At 42.6% G+C, this 19,722-nt stretch overlaps 1 protein-coding gene across 3 annotated transcripts in view; it reads left to right on the top strand.

The window, feature by feature from the left end:
• MGAT5 (alpha-1,6-mannosylglycoprotein 6-beta-N-acetylglucosaminyltransferase) overlaps window positions 1–19,722 on the top strand; it is a 330,207-nt gene that overhangs the window by 124,849 nt on the left and 185,636 nt on the right. For 2 of the 3 annotated variants that reach the window (XM_034954098.3, XM_063595173.1), the window contains one exon: window positions 5,022–5,404. In XM_034954098.3, coding sequence (XP_034809989.1) covers window positions 5,164–5,404 — 241 coding nt within the window. In that variant the 5' untranslated portion in view covers window positions 5,022–5,163. The remainder of the gene's footprint in view (window positions 1–5,021; window positions 5,405–19,722) is intronic. The other variant, XM_034954099.3, reaches the window with a different exon arrangement.

Here is a 19,722-nt window from a genome sequence, read left to right as displayed (position 1 = left end):
ACATATCATACCATCCTCCTATTTAAAAGTATACAACTCCATGGCTTTTGGTATGTCCACAGAAGTATGCTCCCATCACCACAATTTTAGAACCTTTTTGTTACCCCCTAGAAAAACCCTATACACCTTAGCTATCACCTCTCATTTCCTCCATTCTCCATACCCCAGCCCTAAGCAAGTGCTAATGTATTTTCTGCCTTTACAGATTTGCCTATTCTAGACATTTAATATCAATGGAATCATGCAATGTGTGTTTTTTTTTTTTTTGCTTAGTATAATGTTCTTAAGAGTCATCTATGTGTAGCATAATCAGTTCATTCCTTTTTATAGCCAGATAATATTTAATTGCATGGATATGGCAGTTTTGTTTCCATTTCCTCAGTTGATGCACATTAGGCTGGTTTTACTTTTGTTTATTATGGATAATGGTGCTGAGTATGGATACTGCTGCTGAGTACTTCTGTGTACAAGTTTTTGTGTAGACACGTATTTTCATTTCTCTTGGGAGAGTTCCTAGAAGCAGAATTGTTTGGATCGTATGGTAACTCCATGTTTAACTATTTGAGGTACTGCCAGATTATTTCCCACACTGGCTGCGCCATTTGACATTCCCACCAGTGGTAGATGAGGGTTCCAATTTCTCCACATCTTCACCAACACTTGTTCTTATCTGTATGTCCTTATGAGTGTGAAGTTAGTATCTCATTGTGGTTTTGATTTGCATTTCCTCTAATGACTAATGATGTTGAGCATCTTTTCATGTGCTTTTTTTTTCTTTCTTTCAGGAGAATTGACACATTTCTTTGCCAGAGATCTCTAACCATCTTTATAAAGGTTGAAGGTGATTTTGTTGTGTTGAGGCGTCAGTGGGAAGGAACAAGGTGATTGCTACTCTTTTAGGAAGTAGGAGGATAGAGGGGATGCATATTGAGGTGGCTAATTCTGCAAACAGACTTGGTGCAAACTTTTTTCTGGAAGTGAATTGATGAAGTCACGGCCATGAGCTGACATTACTCTGGTTGGCAACAAGGTCTTCTGAGATCCACTGTATAGTCCCACTGTGCCCATTGGATGACTTAGCTAGAGGACACAGCCGTTAGAAGGTCTGGAGGTAGGCATCTTCTTAGCTCCAGCAACAACTTCTTGATCACTGTTAGTCTAGGGCTTCCTCATTAGTTGTCTGGTCATTCCTGATGATCTTCATTGTCATTTTGTGGCACCAAGACTATGAGGATGGCTGTTCATTTTTCCTCCTCATTGTCCACCTGTTACTGTGAGAGATAGGGGTGTCTCCTGAATAATGCTTTTGAAAAGTCTTAAGTTCTGTCATCTTAATAGGAATTGTAGAGATGCATTCAGTGATTCTCTGTGTGCTGTGTGTATGCTGATATTGCTTCTATTATTTCAAGCTCTAAGTACCACTGGAGAAGAGAAGTTTCCTGGCACTTCTATAGTCACTTAAAATCTGGGCCCTCACTAATCAGAACTGTACTCTGAACTCCTCATAGCTAGGGATTTTCACTTCAAATTTGCATGTCTCTGAACTGGGATAATTTTACCTAGGCTGAGATTTTTTGGCCATCTCTTTGCCCCTCTGATACACCATCTGGATGTGTCTGACCCTCTTCAAGGCAAGGGCAGAGAAGAAGCCTTCTGCCTTCTAAGGAAGCTATTGTTCAGTTCCTAGCCCTTGATCTTTCCTTTGTTTTAACTCCATAGCTTGAGCAGCCTATTCAGTAGGGTTAATTGAGGAAGTAGAGTGGGGTTTCCTGTCTGAAAGTGGACAGCTAATTCCTACCAGTGATTCGGGCTCTTTACTAAAATAGTGAAAGAAAATCACCTTTTTTGATATAGCACCTCATTGGCTTGCCCTAGGAAAATTCCTTCAGCCCTGGGGCAAAATTAAGTAATGAGTAATGAGTATGGGTTATCAAAAAAAAAAAAAAAAAAAAAAAGCCAATTCCCTTGGAGCTAGGTGCAGCACCTAGTTCGTAATGTGGCTGTCAGAGTGTAATTCCCGTGGGGTAGAAACTCCATCTTGTTCACTGTTCAGTCACCAGGGCCTGATGGCAGCTCATGCTCAATATAGACTTGGCACGGAGTGGAGTGGAGGAAGGAAAGAGGGCAGGTGCTGGTTGGCTGGCCTGCAGTTAGACGGGCTGAATAAAGTGCTGTAGTGCCCTAGGCGACATATTCATTTAGCAGATACTTTATTGTGCCACCGTGGTCAGTGCCTTTCTCTGAGAAGGTGTGTGTGTGGGGAGGGGCTCCCTAAAGGATGTCATAGAGTCCCACATAGAAACTTCGAACAATCCAAGGTAGACAGGTGTTTTTAACTCATAATACTCCTTTATTCCCTGTTTTAAATTTTTTTTTAAATTTGATACAATAATTATACATAATAATGGAGTACCATGTGAGATTCAATCCACATATACATTGTGAAATGATCAAATTAGGATAGTTAGCATGCACATCACCCCCAAATAATTATTACTTCTGTGGTGAGAACACTTAAAATTGTCTCTTTTAGAAATATACGTTATTATTAACCATAGTCACCTTGCTGTGCAATAGAACACCAGAACTTATTCCTCCTAAATGTAACTTTTTACCCATTGACCACTCCCTCCTCATCCCCCTGTCTCCTCCCCACCCCTGGTAACCACTGTTCTGTTATCTCCTATGATAGCAACTTTTTAGCTTCTGCATGTGAGATTGTATGGTAGTTGCCTTTCTGTGCCTGGATTATTTCATTTAGCATAATGTCCTTCGGGTATATCCCTGTTGCTGCAAAAGACAGGATTTCTCCCTCTTTTTCTGATTGAATAGTATTCCATTGTCAGAGAAGTGTTGTAAGACTAGGAAAGGAACACTGCAGGCTGGAGCCCTGGGGAAAGTGGTCTGAGGCAGGTGGTGGGACTAGAGCTGGGGTCTGGCTAACAGGCTGGGTTTGATTGTCAGCATAATAGAGAGCACTCATGTGCCAGCTGGGTGGGAGGAGCAGCCGAGTGAAGAAGGGGAAGCCTCTCAGGAAGCATGTGCAGGGTTTATGGTGATGAGCAGACCAGCAGGTACTCATCATCCACTCATAGTGGGAGAGGGGTGTGATGGGGCAGAGGAACTTACATTATGATAGTACAAGACAGAGGTTGAGCCTCATTTTAATAGGCATTGTGGTGGGTGTTGAATAGTGATGGAATGTATGGGTCTGGAATCAGGCTGCCTGGTCAAGGGCTCTGAAACATGAGTGTGCATCAGAATCACCTCGAGGCTTGTTAAAGGATAGGCTGTGGACCACATCTCCTCAGTTGCTGATTCAGTGGGTGTGGGTGGGGCCTGAGAATTCACATTTCTCACTGGTGATGCTGCTGTTACTGAGTTTGGGACCACATTTGGAGAACCACTGGTCTAGAATTGAGAGGTTGGCAAACCTTCTCTGTTAAGAGGTAGATAGTAAATATTTTAGGCCTTCTGGGCTACAAAGAGTATCTGTTACATATTTTTTATTGCTTTTCATGACCCATTAAGCATATACATATCATTCTCTGCCATATACAAACAGGCTGTTGGGGGAGTGAGGATGATGTAGGGAAGGTGGGGCATGGTTTAATAACCCCTGGGCTATGCCTAGATGATCAGTCCTCTGCCACATAGCTGGCTGACCTTTGCCAAGTTAATCACCTTTTACCTTTATTTTCTCATGTTTCTCATAAAACAGAGATGATAATATTCATACTTCTTACCATATAGAACTTCTGAGGATTCAGTGAGCAAAGCCACAAAAGATTGTATGTCACAATGTCTGGGACATAGCTAGAATTTATAATTTATTTTTACTCTGTTGATAGGCAATGGGAAAACAGTAAGAGGCAGACCAACAGTGATCCAGGGCTCTGAAAGCTAATTGCTTCAAGATCCTGCTACCATTTTCTTTTGGGCTGCTTGCAAAGAAGAATCCTTTGACTGAAGCATGTGTGTACACTCTGAAGTACATCCTGGGTTAGTCCCTTATAAGGGATCGGATCATTGCTCAGCCTCTCCCTTGAGTGGCACTTAGAAAATGGCGCTATTCGTAAGCTGACTGGTATTGGGCCCAGGACTCTGGCTGAAGGGGTGGACATACTGGTAACCATTTGCAACCTATGCTCAGGTCCTACTTGTTGGGAAGCCCTGATTGAGAAGAGTGGCCTGGTCTGTGCTGGCATTAGATAGGATCTGGCTGCATTAATATTGAAACTACTCTGCCTTTTAATGTCTCATTTTGCCTCATGGTGGGAGTGAAAGTGAGAACCACAGAAAATCTGCCTGCCAGGTGTTCCACATTTCTTGTGCTACAGCATGCAAGTGAGCAGTGAGGTGTAGCTTCCCTCATGTAGCTGGGAAAGCAATACCCCTGCTTGTACCTCTGGCATATCTTCTCTGTGCTGGTGCACCTAGAGAGGTTGCCTGGTGGCCCTGAGAGAGCCATCTCATCACTAAACACTGATGGTGAAAGCTGGCCATGCTCAAATAAGATGTAGCAATGCACCTCTTCTTTGTCTAGTTACCCCCAAGGGGGCATCCACTTTCTTGCTCACCTCACCAGTTGCATGTTCTAGTCCTTGCCAGAAGCACATAATAATGACTTTGTAAGCTTAAGTTACAGGCACACAAAAGGGCCTGATGGTGATATGACTCCACCCTCCGCTTGGGTTTTTGCTGACATTCCGCGAAATATCCTTCTGTCTCCTCCCCACCTTGCAAAACAAACTTCCTGTTTTGAATTTGGTCCAGGCTGGAACAGCCCCACTACACCTGTTAACACACGCAGACGCACACTTCCCCCTTCATAATTGCTTAGCTTCTTGTTGCCTAGCCAGATTTCCCCTCAGCTTACAGTTCCTGAATCATAAGATATTGAACCAGCAAATTTAAGAGTTGACATTTTACTTAGAGGTATTCAAGTGAAAACATGGCTTCTGGTTTATTTTGCTGTATTGTGCCATGACCACTTGGCTAATTCTTCTCCTCCTTCACAGCAGAATGGAAGTGAGGAAAGGCAACCAGCTGACACAGGAGCCAGAGTGAGACCAGCAGACTCTCACACTCAACCTACACCATGAATTTGTGTCTATCTTCTACGCGTTAAGAGCCGAGGACAGGTGAAGTTGCCAGAGAGCAATGGCTCTCTTCACTCCGTGGAAGTTGTCCTCTCAGAAGCTGGGCTTTTTCCTGGTGACTTTTGGCTTCATTTGGGGTATGATGCTTCTGCACTTTACCATCCAGCAGAGAACTCAGCCTGAAAGCAGCTCCATGCTGCGCGAGCAGATCCTGGACCTCAGCAAAAGGTACATCAAGGCACTGGCAGAAGAAAACAGGAATGTGGTGGATGGGCCATACGCTGGAGTCATGACAGCTTATGGTAAGCACTGTTTCTGGGACCTCTCCATTAAAGTGTGCCTTGGCCTTGAAATGGCCCTAGAAGCTCCCAGATATGGTCTTGTCACGGACTGAATGTCCTTTGCCACTGCCTTCATAAGCAGTGAATTGCACACAGAGAGGCATCTTTAGGAAATTAAAGCAATGCCATTTTGGGGGTTCTGAGCTGGTGTATGCAGACACACTTTCCCCTGGAGTCAGTGGGTTAGTATAGTTAGGGCTCTATTGGTTGTGTTTGCAGCTAGCTCCTTCTCCCTGAACACATTTCAGGAACCATGTGATCTCATGTGGGAGTGAGTTCAGGGAATGCTGAAAAATATTCTCATCTTTCCCTAAACAAAACTTAATTAAGGCTGGTGGGGGTGAGGTGAAGAGGATGGGGAGGAATGTTCTATGGAAGCCAGTAAACTTAGAGCCAATTGTGTTCCTCCCTCCAGCCAATAAATATGACACTGGCACTTGCATGCTGGTGAGTTTTAACCTTTGGCTTCTTGAGGTTATGTTGCTCTTCTTCTTGCCCTTGTCTCTAACTGCCCTCACTTTGAAAGGAATCTTTGTGTACTTGTTGCTTTTTCTTTAAAGAATTTTTTTCAGAATTCTTTTTGAAATCAGAAAGAGTAAAAAAATACACATATGGAATGTAACTTATTTTTCTTTTATGTTTAATATAGAAAAAGTTGGAAGCTGTAGACAAGCAAAAAAAGAAAAAAATTACACATAAGTCTGCTACTCCAGGCAATAACCACAATTAACATTTCAGTGTGTATTTTTCTGATACTTTGCATACACACACAAATATATATATATACACATATATATACATATACATATATACATATATATACATACACATATATATACATATATATATACACATACACATACACAAATACTTAGAAAAAAATTGCAAATGGAATTTAGATCATGCTGTGTTTTGCAGAGCAGACTTGGTCTGTAGAAGATGACCTGTTGTTGAGTGACAAGAGTCTGATCATTGAATTGAGGTTTCAGTGGTCTCACTGAAGTGGTCTCCCTGATAGTATAGATGAGATAGAAGAATGGGGTTAGGTGAGGTGGAGAAAGTAGAGTTGTGTTTTGTGACCCACTCAAGGAAGGTGCCCTGAAGTATGCCGATTTCAAATCGTGATTCCCAAAAATGTGCAGCAACAGTTCAGTTCAGTGCAGGTTGAGTTCAGACACAGGAAATCATACTCAGTTATACATGTGCTTCTTTCTTTCCAAAAGGGGAAAAAAACTTGTTTTTAAAAAAGTATGTAAAATTTTATACACACGTATGTGTATGTGTGTGTGTGTATGTGTATATATTAGAAGATGCTTACTTCTGAGGAACATTTTAGAAATTCTTTTCTAGTTCTTACTATGTAAATAATCACACTCTCTGCATTTAATCTGTTAAAAGTGTCTGTAGGCATTGGCTTTTAATATATCTTAAAAAATGGTACCTTTTTTGAACTGATGGATTTAAAAAATGGGATTCCACTGTGGGAGCTTACACTGAAAAGTAACTAGGTAGTTTTTCCTAGAGTTGCATTTTAAAATTGCTCATTGACTCACACTTGTGTCACGTTTCCAGAGTAGTTTAGATAAACCAACAGAAAATAAAGCTGATTGTCACCATTAGTGTTACCAATGTATATGACATAGCAGGTAACACAGGTGTAGTTTTAAAGTTTCTGGTTGTATGCATTTCATGTTACATCTTTGAAGGGAAAGAGTTACAGCTCAGTGGTAATTTTCTCTTGTTTCTCTCAGTCTGTCAAACCTTTTCCATGGGCAAGAAGAAGCCTTACAAATAGCAAATTTATAGGCTTTAAATTTCTCCAGTTGTTTTGGCTGTTTGTATTTCTTGTGTATTGATAAAAATCTCATAGGGAAGGCTTCCCCACATTTTAAAGGACAATAATTTGGTCTTAGCTTTTCAGCCTCACAGAAATATTATTTTTTAAGTTACAAAAAAATCCCAGAATAGGCTGTTAGAATTTCAGCCACCTTATATGCCTGTAATCATAAGACTTTGCATCTCAAAGAAACTATAGAAATTATTTATTCCAACTTACTTTCGTAGATGAACCTTAGCAAAATAATTTGTCTTTTTCTCAAAAACAACAAAGAAACAATCAAACAGGTCACATCAGCAACTCTAACTGACACTGCTAGTTTTCTCTTTCATCCAATCAACTTTAACGTATCAAAGTGGTTTTGGGAGCTGAGTTTCTGGAATTTTTATTGGACTTGTATGTATGTGCTTGAGGTATTGGAGGGTTATCACATGGTGAGATCCTACTAAGACAGTGTCTCATTTGGTGCTATTGACTTTTGGTGTAAATAGGTCTTGATTGTGGTAGGATTTCAGCAGCATCTCAGAGGTCTCTACCCACTAGATGCCAGTAACAGCTCCCTAGTTGTGACAATCAAAATGTCTTTAGACATGTGATAATTATCCCCTTCCTGCCACCTTGGAGAACTGTGCTAAGAGTGGAAACCACAAACGCTATCTGACATCATCTTTTGAAGGATGTTATCAAGCAGATAACTGGTTTTAGTTTTTTTGTTTGTTTGTTTCTGAGATGGAGTCTTGCGTTGTTGCCCAGGCTGGAGTGCAGTGGTGTGATCTTGGCTCACTGCAACACCCGCTTCCTGGGTTCAAGCCTCAGCCTCCAGAGTAGCTGGGATTACAGGCGCACACCACCACGCCTGCCTAATTTTTGTGTTTTTAGTAGATACGGAGTTTCACCATGTTGGCCAGGCTGGTCTCAAACGCCTGACCTCAGATGATCTGCCCGCCTCAGCCTCCCAAAGTGCTGGGATTACAGGTGTGAGCTGCTGTGCCTGGCCTGGTTTTAGTTATTTCAAACTTGAAAGCCTAGTGTTCCCCCTGGTTTCCAGTTCTGGCACCAACAATTTGGATTGAACAAGAGGATTGTACTAGGGATTAGTTAGTATAGTCCAGGGCCAGTCCTAGAAGCTGGAGAGCCATTCTGATGATATATGCTTCCCTTGGAATCTGTCAGTATCAGTAACATTGTGTGACATGCAGGCAGCTCTGGTAGTTAATGTCACATGGTGGTGCAGAGACTGTAGGATTCTCAATGGTATAGCTGGGCTGGCAGAACAGTGATGTGGATGCATGGGCCATTAGTTTGCAGTCTCTTTTTTTTTTTTTTTTTGCCATAAATGCAGCCTATGTGCAGTGCATTGCCTACACATCTGCTTTGAGAGTGAAGAGTTGATCCTGTATGGCTAGGATTTGTGTCTGGTTTAAATGAATCCAGCAAAAAGAAGAAAAAAATTCCTTCTTCATCTCATCCCCATATTGGTATAATCAGAGGCTTTTAGGATAAATGGGTATACAGTAGGTATTTGAGGGATTGTAGTAGCTGATTTTAGATGATTGCTGATTTAATAGAATTTCTGGTTAGAGATTCCAAGGCAGCAGGGCTCGGTGAACTATGACCTATGCGCCAAATTCAGGACCTTTGTCTGATTGTGTAAATAGTTTTATTGGAACACCTCCACTCCCATTTGTTTGTAACAAATGCAATAACAGATAAACACGGTAATTCCAGTATTTATTTCATAAAACATCTGAAACATTCTGAATCCATTGATCAGCAGTCACCATCGTTATTCTAAATACTCATCTGATTAAGTTCCTTATTGATTCAACTATTTCCCAGGACTCCCATGGTCTAAGGCAGAGTCAGCAAACCATGGCCTACGGGCCAAGTCTTCCTTGGTACCTGTGTTTGTAAAGAAAGCCATGCCCATTTGATTATATGCTGTCTATGGCTGCTTTTGCACTATAGTGGCAGAGTTGAGTAGTTGTCATACAGACTGCAAAGCCTAAATATTTACTGTCTGGTTCTTTACCAAAAATGTTTATCAGTCTCTGACCTAGATAGTCTCTGGGTGAGTCTCTCTCTCTACTGGATTTTGTGTGTATGTGTGTGTCCCAAGTCTCTTTCACACCTGTGTTTGGATTCGCTCACGACATCTTCATAAGGCGCACATATAAAATGTAGCATTTCTCTGCCCTCTGAAAATGCTTCTTCTAAGTGGCAGGTCGAGAGTTGTAGTGGTTAGGAGCATGGGTTTGGAGCCAACTGGTTTGTCTTTGCCACATCCTGTCTGCATGGCTTAGGCCCTAGAAGCACAAAACTGCTTTAAAGTGGGGTGTCAGTGCCTCTCACCAAGGACTGTGAGACATGAGCAAAGTGCTGTGTGTCAGGTGCCTGACATTGTGTGCTTGTTGTTGGCTGTTAGTGTGACTTGTGACTAGTACTCAAACAATAATAGAACTTGAAGAGTATCTTCCCTTCCCCAACCCATCCTTGTTTTGGTGATTTGAAAAGAGACTTCTGAACTTCTTTGGGATTTGGCAACTCCAAAGTGATACTCAGAAGATCTCCCGGGCAGCCCGTGTGGAACATTCAGTGCGTTTGTTCTTGGAATGTGGAGGGCTTTTCTGTGTATTCACTCTGTCAGTCCAGAGAGGAGTGTGTTGGCTTTTGCCTCCCAGGCAAGTGTAGAGCCAGAGCCCTCTGCAGGTCAGCCCCATCTGCATCTCCCAGCCAGTGTGGCAGGGGCCATGCCTGCCAGTGACGTCTCGGGAATTGTGTCATGGATGGTGCCACTCACCCGAGTCAATGCTATTCTTGTTTCTGAGGTGAATTGATCTCTGTCTCCAGCAGCCTGACCCAAATTCTGATCCCTAGTGATCACCTCTTATCTAACAGGACAAACCCGGTCCACTTGTGTTCTCTAATGAACAGTAATGGAAATCTGAGGCGAGGTGACATTTCCCCTTATGGTCCATCCACACGTTGTTAACCCTGGCTTCTCTGGGCTGGGGTACTGTCCTAGAAAAGCTGCCAGTTCAGGCTCAAGCAGCTGTGGGCTCCCAGCTTCTCTCTGCCGACCCCCATCCCACTTTGCCTGCTGCCTGTTTCCTCCTTGACCTCCAGGTTCTGTGTGCCTGTTCTTCCCTATGTTCTGCCTGTCTCCTGGTTCCCTGAGCTTTTTAGTCCTGGACTGGCCCTTTGGCTTCTGTCTTTCAAGCCTGGTCCTTCAGGAAATGTCTGTCATTGGCTGGAATATCCCCCACATTTTGTGCATACAGTGAGAAACAGATGGACAAAGGCCCTGCTCTCATAGATGCTTTGTTATCTTTGGAAGGGAGAAATAATAAGCAAGAGAAAGTCAGATAGCAGTACATTCCAGGAAGAAAAATGGTGATAGGGTTTAAAATATCTGAGGGGCTACTTTACACTAGAAGGTCACCTCTCTGGAGGTATCTTTTAACCAGAATGACACACGGAGCAGCCAGGTACAGTGGAAAGAGAGAGGTGGAGGCAGAGCATGCCAGGGAGAAGGCACGGCGTATGCTAGGCCCTAAGGCCAGCATATGTACTCCAGGGTAGAAGGGAGGCCACTGTAGCTAGAACGAAGCAAGCAAGCAGTGGCATGGAAGGTGTTGAGGCAGTGAGAAGCCGGCAGCTTATGCAGAGCCCTGTAGGCTATGACTTCTGGTATCAATATGGATGTTCTTATGCAGAAACCAGATGTTGACCTCACCCTATAGTTCACTGCTTTCTCTATGGGAGGAAGGAAGTTTTTTCCTTAAGGAGGCACACACGCCGGTTGGAGAACCAGCATAGGGCTTTTGGTTGCTGGTTGGGGGCAGTGGAGAGGTAACTGCTTTGGACTTCTGATTGGCCCTCATTGGCTTGGGATGCTATGTCTAAGATGTTAATACCATTTAGGGCTGCCGAAGATTGCTCTGAAAGGTTAGCAGCTGCCCTGTGTTGTAGATCCAGATAACGTTCTGAGATTCGAATGAGAGCTTTTGCAAGTGTTTCCTTCTACCTCTCTTGTGAAAAAGGAATAAAAACAGGTTGGATTTCATTAAAGATGCAAGCATGTAAAGGGTTTTTTAGTTTGTTTTTTTTCCACTTTTTTTTTGTGTCTCTCTTCCTACAAATAGGGAAATATGGTCAAGGAATAGGAATGGTTTCTTTTTTCTTTTTCTTTTTCTTTTTTTTTTTTTTTTTTTTTTTGAGGGCTGGGACTGTTGTGGGATAATGTGGAAAACCACTGTTGCCAAAGTAGAAATCCCCTGCCCTTGAGGGAAATACACTGTTCTTGAAGTGAAAATGGTAGGGAAAAAAATAGCTGGGCTGTTCAGTGTGTCTGAGAAGGCTTTTAGTTACTGTATGGTGACGTGGCTGGTGTGATTAAAGAAAGGGCTTTCTGCTTTAAAAAGCTTGGAACCTAAAAATGGGCCTCTCTGTGGCTTGGGACTTTTCCAGCCATCCTGTGGTAGAGTCCAGCCTGCCCAGTATCCTCATCAAAGCCAGGCCAAGTTCACAAGCACGCCCAGGCCAGTCAAAAGGTCTGAGGAAGACCTCAGGAATGTTTTAGACAGGAGGAGTAAACTCAGAATAAGGGGCTCATTCTTCTACCCCTCAGTCATTAAGACCCTTTCTTTCATGCAGCACCGCTACTTCAAGTCTGGATTGAGGAGGGATTGCACGCACATGTGTGAGGTTGGAGTCTCAATCTCAATGTGATTGTCATTGCCATGTTCAAACGATGAGGCTTAGAATGTCCCTTGTCTTACCTGATGGCCATAGCTCTCTATGACCCTCTGCTTCTTCCCAGCTGTGTCCTGGTGCTCTTTTGCTGTCAGAAGTGCTTGAGCAGACCTCTTGCTGCTGTGGACACCCTAAAAAGCTCCGCACCCTCTCAAGTCTACTAAGGCATGGCGGCTCTCTTCTAGGACAAGACTGTTGGGTGGTGGCTGAGCATTCGCCTGTCTTTGAGCCACTGCATTTGCTCTCCCCCACCCCTTCCTCTCTTCCTTCTTTGTTTGTAAATAAAGTTGGTTAGAACACAGCCATGCGCATTCCATTCTGTTTCAGAGAAGTTAGCCTTCCCTCCTTCACAGGAGGGCCCAAACCCACTGTTACTCTCATTCTTTATAACACTCAAGCTACTTAACATCAAGTATTTGTTGTATGAGCTGATCATGTGTCTCTCCCACTTACAATGTAAGTTCTGAAAGAGGAGGGACTTTGGTCTGTTTTGTTCCCCACTGTGCCCCAGAGCTTAGTACCTTTTGCCTGGCACATAGTAAGAGCCATGAATGAATAGCAGCAGCCCCTGGTGAAACTCTGTGATGCTCTGTGTGGTACAGTTACAGCTGGGACTCATTTGAAAATCACAGTAATGTTTTTAGTGAAGCAGGAAATGAGAAGAAATTCCCTATGGGTTCTGCATCTAAGAGGCTCCAAGTAGCTCTTATGCATGATCCTAACATGGGAACCATTGTTTATTCTGGAAGGTAGTTAGTGTTTCTGTTGGGCGGATGGAACACATTGTGTTCCTTACTGATGTGTGACCTTGAACAAGTCACCGATCATCTTAAAGCTTACTTCCTCTTTTGTAAAACAGACAATATAATATCATTTAACCTCATAGGCTTGTTGTAAGGATTACAAATGACAAAGTTTATTAAGGCACTTAGATTAATTTAGATTATTCTTGTTCTTTTTTTTTTGGTGTTGTTTTTGTTTTATTTTGTTTTGTTTTGTTTTGTTTTGTTTTGGAGATAGAGTCTTGCTCTGTCGCCAAGGCTGAAGTACAGTAGTGTGATCAGGCTCTAGCAACCTCCGCCTCCCAGACTCAAGCCTTATGCCCACCTCAGCCTCCAGAGTAGCTGGGACTATAGGCATGTGCCACCACACTAGGCTAATTTAAAACAAAAGTTTTTTTCTGAAGATGGAATCTCACTGTATTGCCCAGGCTGGTCTCAAACTCCTGGCCTCAAGTGATCCTCCCATCTCAGCCTCCAGAGTAGCTGGGACTATAGGCATGTGCCACCACACTAGGCTAATTTAAAACAAAAGTTTTTTTCCTAAAGATGGAATCTCACTGTATTGCCCAGGCTGGTCTCAAACTCCTGGCCTCAAGCGATCCTCCCACCTCAGCCTTCCAAAGTGCTGGGATTACAGGTGTGAGCCACTGTGCCCAACCAGCACTTAATTAAAATGCATTCATTCCTATTAGTTATCACTAACTCTGGCTTGAATGTACCTGCATCTGTTACCACCCAGGCATAACTGTTCATGTAGATCTGACATTGTTCATTTGTTTGAACACAGGGCTTCAGCAACCTGTTTATGTAGCTATTCTTAGCATTTACAGGGGTAGAGCCTGACCAGACATGAGAGGAAATATGCTCTGTTTCAGAAGAGGTCAGGCTTGCCACCACCCTACTAAACTAGGAGATGTGGTTGTCATTGCCCTGTTCAAAAGATACAGTTTTCTTCTGTGGGCTGTAAGATAAGCTGGGTATGGCCAAGTTCACCTTTGGATCTAACCAGGGCATTGGTGGTGGTGGTGTTTCTGGCATGGTACAGCAAGCAGGAAGCAGTAGTGTGCGAGGCTACACTTTCCAAGAAGGTGCGGGCCCTGGCGTCAGGTGGGGGACAATGGATAACAATAGGCTTGACCTCTCAGCACTTCTCTGATTCCTTATCTTTTCTATAAAAAAGGCTAAAATTCTTGGTTCCTATGCCATGCAGCTGGCTACATGTTAGGAAGATTCAAAGAATAGCTTAAGAACTCTATTCAGGTTCCATAAAGCACTTAATATCATCAACAGGCCTAGAAAGGATCTTTTACCAGATTTCGATGCATGGAAACTTCCTCAATAGTAATGACACCCTCTGCAACACCTTAGGAAAAACATTCGCTTCTGGGCACAAGTTCTGATGAAAGCTTAAATCTGTAGTTCTAACCCAGAAGAGAAGGCTAGTCAGTGTTGCTGAGCATCTGAGCTGCTCTTTGACTTTGGTGATAATTGTTTTATGCCCTTTTCTGTCCAGAATCTGCTGACTGGGACAACTGCAGGGTGGAAGCCACCTTTTTGTCAGTTCAGGAGCAGGCAAATTATCTAACGTGGCTTTAAAATTCAAATGAGATAAGGCAGTAAGGGTCACTAAGATGTTTCTGGTGGGTATTGCCTTACATGACTTTAGGGTACTGGTGGCACTATCTTTGATTCTTAAGAGTACAATTCATTTTACTATGTATATATATTTAAAATAACACTTAATGCCTTTGTGACTTTGAAAATAATGTGAATTTTTATGTAAAATTAAAGCATATGAGGAAGTATGGAGAAGAATAAAGAATAAATACACTCTTTACCTCTAAATGCAGATCTTACCAGATAAAATTGATTTCCCTTTAGTTCTTTAAAAAAAAAAGTGATACGTACATGTGTGTATATGTGTATATATGTACATGAATATATGCCTTTTTAAAAATTAAGATACTGCATTTCCTTATGCCATTAGGTTTTTTTTTTTTTTTTTTTTTTTTTGAGATGGAGTTTCACTCTTGTTGCCCAGGCTGAAGTGCAATGGCACGATCTCGGCTCACCGCAATCTCCGCCTCCCAGGTTCAAGCAATTCTCCTGCCTCAGCCTCCTTAGTAGCTGGGATTACAGGCGTGTGCCACCATGCCCAGTTAATTTTGTATTTTTAGTAGAGACGGGGTTTCTCCATGTTGGTCAGGCTGGTCTCAAACTCCCGACCTCAGGTGATCGGTCCCCCTCGGCCTCCCAAAGTGCTGGGATTACAGGCATGAGCCACCGCACCCGGCCAGCCATTAAGTATTTTTGATGACTGTATACTTTTCGTCTTTTATCCATCCACTTAACAAATATTTATTGAACTCCTGATATTAATAGCTAGTGGCTGTAAACAGAGATGACAAGCAGACTTGGTCTCTGCCCTCCCTAAGTTTACAGTCTAGTGATTTATTCTATCTTATGAATGGCTGACATAATGTAATTTAATCTTTTTATTTTGTGTTTGGGTAATTTCCAGTTCTTATCTGTAATAATGCTATTTTATAAATAACACTGCTTTGAATGTCCTTGTACATAATAAATGGACTGTATTTGGGTCATTACTGTAACTCTATTATCTTTCTGTGGAAAGATCACTCTAAAATTAATTTAAAAATATATAATTGATGAAACTTGACATTCCTGACAGTCAATGGAAATAAGAGGTTGAGGTTAATTCTTTTTTCATTAGCACCTTCCTTTCTCATTAACGCCCTGTCTTTGCCGGTTTCTCCAGAGCAGCAAGTGAAGCTGCTCTGTGGCTCTGTTGTTCACGCTCTGCCTCTCGGGCAGCCATGGTGAAAGGGATTTGATTTAGGAGCAGGCACAGATGTAAATAATTTTTGGCATTTCAGATGTAAGACCTTGCTCATTGCGTAGTTGGTTCTGTGCCATAGTATCATGGCGGCCGTAACTTCACAGTAGATCTCAACCTTGGCTGTGCCCTAATCCTTGACGGACTCTGCAGATCCGGATTTAGTGTGTTGAAGATGCAACCTGGTAACTGACTGCACAAAGTGAGTCTGATGCACAGCAGGGCTAAGAACCACTGCTTTAGAAGCATGTTCCAGGAAAAATGGGGTGGTGGACAGCATAGCTCCCAAGCATGGCCATTTTTGATAATTCCTCAAATACGGATTGATTTTGATGATCTGGGAAATGAAGGTTTACCACCCAGTCTCACAGCATTAGCTGATAGATCTATAAACCTTATTCCACCAGCAGGGCCCTCCTTTTTACTGAGATCCCATCTCCTTGAATTCCAGAGATGGAGAAAAGTGTGACTTGCAGTTATAGCTCCTTGGCTGTCTGCTCAAGGATGTGTCTGTCAGGCCCTTCCAATCACTTCTTACCCATCAATACCATGGCTTCCTGGAAATGAAAACTTAACAGAAGCTGTCAAATAACCTGTTCCAATGCAGTTTAATCGACCTTACCATTTATCAAAGAATGCTGGCATGATAGAAACCAAAGCCTGCTTTCCCCAGAGAGACATTTTAAATGTTTTTCAACTACTTTGATCTCGTCTTCATCATGTACAGTAAGTTTTAGGAATGCAGAATTGCAGTAGTAATGTTGGGATTAAATTTTTATTGCAAAGGCTTTGAAGCACAAACAAAATTTTAAAAGCTCATTAGTAATTGAAAATGATAATCTTGTTGAGGACGCATTTTATGGCTATAATAACTGTAAGACGCAATGAAATATTAAAATATACTAGAATTTGGAGTAGTATTTTTCTATTTTTATTAAACTATAGAAATTATTTGTACAGTTGTATTGAATAAAAGGGTTACCATTAGGATTAAAACACAAACGGTCTGGGTGCGGTGGCTCATGCCTGTAATCCGAGCATTTTGGGAGGCTGAGGCTGGTGGATCACAAGGTTAGGAGTTTGAGACCAGCCTGACCAAGATGGTGAAACCCTGTCTCTACTAAAAATACAAAAATTAGCTGGGTGTGGTGGCACCTGTAATCCCAGCTACTCAGGAAGCTGAGGCAGGAGAACTGCTTGAACCCAGGAGGCAGATGCAGTGAGCTGAAATCGTGCCACTGCACTCCAGCCTTGGCCACAGAGCAAGACTCCATCTCAAAAAAAAAAAAAAAAAAAGATTAAAACACAAAAATACTGTTATTTCTTTATTTTATTTTATTTTTGTTTATTTGAGATGGAGTATTGCTCTGGCTCTGTTACCCAGGCTGGAGTGCAGCGGTGCAATCTTGGCTCACTGCAACCTCCACCTCCCAGGTTCAAGCGATTCTCCTGCCTCAGCTTTCCGAGTAGTTGGGACTACAGGCACACGCCACCATGCCCAGCTATTTTTTGTATTTTTTGTAGAGACGGGGTTGCACCATGTTGGTCAGGCCGGTCTCTAACTCCTGACCTCAGGTGATCCGCCTGCCTCGGCCTCCCAAAGTGCTAGGATTACAGGTGTGAGCCGCCGCGCCAGCCTGTTATTTCTTTAAAGTTGTGATAAAACTGTTAACAATTTTTGGAGGTTTAACAGTAAAATACAAAGGTGCAAAATAATTTCATTGCCCGGAAAGGTATAATTTATTGAGCCTTATTTGTGAGAGTACTATAGTTTGTTTCACTCATTCATTTGTTCACTTACGTAACACATGCTTAATGTGCCTAGCACTGTATAATGATACAGATATGGGCTTGGCGTCATCTCTGTCATTGTGTTTTTTATTAACAGCATCCTTAATCTTGGGTTGGCTGCTTTGAAATGGTGACTCAGGTAGCTGCTTGAGTTGAAAATGAACTTTTTTCTTTCATATTGGGAGAGAAAACATGCCTACCTAGGTAAAGTGCTTAGAGAATTCAAGGGTTTTAGTAGCCTTATATTCCATCTTCATTTTAAGGGAGAAGATAAAGAAAGAGTCTTAATTTTAAAAAAATCTTGGATCACTTGATGTATTTGGTAGTCTCCAGTGTCAGCTGGTGGATGTTTAGTGATACTGGGTCGGGTGGACAGAGTTACCACAGGACAGGGACATGAGTGAGTCTTAAGAGTGATTGGTATATGTTGTTCCACGAACACATGGCAAAATCCCAGAGGTTATTCCCTAACAAGTAGATTCAGGGGGAGCAAGTCAGAGATGCTTGCTGGTGGACAGGTCCGTTGTAGTTCTTAAGAGGTGGTGAAGCATGGTGGGTAAGAGCCATCAGCCCTGGAACCAGACTGGGTTTGAGTCCTGGATCTGTAATCACCTCTGCTAAGTTATTTAGCCTCTCTGTGCTGTGATTTATTCATTTGTTAAGAGGAGCATAGGGATGATCACATGCTCCTCAGATTGTCTTGGTAGGATTAAATGAATTAGTTCATGTAAAGTGCTCAGCACACTGCCTGGCATATAGAAAGTTCAATAAGTGGAGGAGGTTATATTGGGGTGGCCGTGGTGATGGTGATCCCTCCTCCTCATTATGAATCCCCTTTTACACTCCATGTCACACAGTCACAGAAGGTCAATCTTTGGCAGATGGGGTCAACAAGAGATAGTAGGTCAGTCGTATTTACTGGTCACTGTAATTTGAGAATTGAGGGAGAATATCTTCTTAATTGTAAGTATGACAACTTCATATGCTACCTAGAGTATACTCCACTAATAACTATCACCAATAACAATGGATTGAGGGACTGTGTCCAGTAGTCTGATGAGAGCCCATCAGCATTGGCTCATGTTCTGTTAGCTCCCCCATAGGGAGGAAGGCAGACTTCTCTCACTGCAACTTTCTGTTGTATTTGTAGCAGTCCCTCCAGTGAATGGAAGTCACACATGATGCAGGTTCATTCAGTAGGCATTTCCTATCCTGTAACCTCTCTATCACAGTTCTCTCTCTATGTCTCCACAGAGGGGCAGTGGGGAATACAGAGGGGTTGAGAGAATGCACCTAATTCAGCGGTTATCAAATCAGGGCAGTTTTGTCCCTCCAAAGGATATTTAGCAGTGTCTGGAGACGTTTTTGATTGCCACACCTGGATAATTGCTGTTGTCATTCAGGGAGTAGAGACGAGGGATGCTGCTAAACATCTTACAATGCAAGGACAGTCACCACGACAAAGAATTACCTGGCCCAAAGTGTCAGTAGTGCCGAGGTTGAGAAATCCTGAGTTAAGTCACACTAGAGGGCCAGGGCTTCTGTGCTTGGCCAACTACAATTACCGGTGATAGTTAAATGCTATTCTAGATTGTATTCGGATTCTAGCTGGCTGATGACACAGGCTCTAGGCAAAGAGGCTGAAATGGGGGAGATTGATCTTTTATATCTGAAGAGTATTTCTTTATACTGAACATTGCCACTTCTCACTGGCACGACTGCCCCCTTCTGTGTGACTGGCCTCTGGCACTCTTCAGAACTCTGGAGAGCCAGTTGATGATTAGACTTAGTGACAGAACAGGTGACTGACTCCCGCTGTCTGTGCCAACTAATGATGTGCCTGTGACAAACTGAGTCATGCTGACCGTGGGACTGCAGACCGCAGAGGAGAGTGCTCTCATGACCCCTTGGATAAAGCAGTGGAGCTCTGCATCACCTGAGGAGAGAGTTCTTTGGGAAGGATGAGAACATTTTCCAGTGAAAGGTTTTATTTTACTTATATATTTAACAGGCAGTTATGCAGTGCTTATTATGTGCCAGCCAGTATTCAAAACACTTTATAAATATTAACTCTTTAACTCCTCTTGACAACCTCAAAGCTGAAGTGTTGTTCATGTCCCTCTTTTACAGGTAAGGAAACAGGAATGCCAGAGGTAGGACTCAAACCTAGGAACTCTGGCTCCAAAGTCAGGCCCTTAACCACTGTGTTATGGATGAAAGACTCTGAACTTCACCCTTGGTTTCTTTTTTCTACTCA

This window comes from Pan paniscus, chromosome 13, assembly GCF_029289425.2.
Source record: "Pan paniscus chromosome 13, NHGRI_mPanPan1-v2.0_pri, whole genome shotgun sequence".
In the NCBI taxonomy this organism is placed as follows: domain Eukaryota; kingdom Metazoa; phylum Chordata; class Mammalia; order Primates; family Hominidae; genus Pan; species Pan paniscus.
This window is presented reverse-complemented; position numbering and strand designations above follow the sequence as displayed.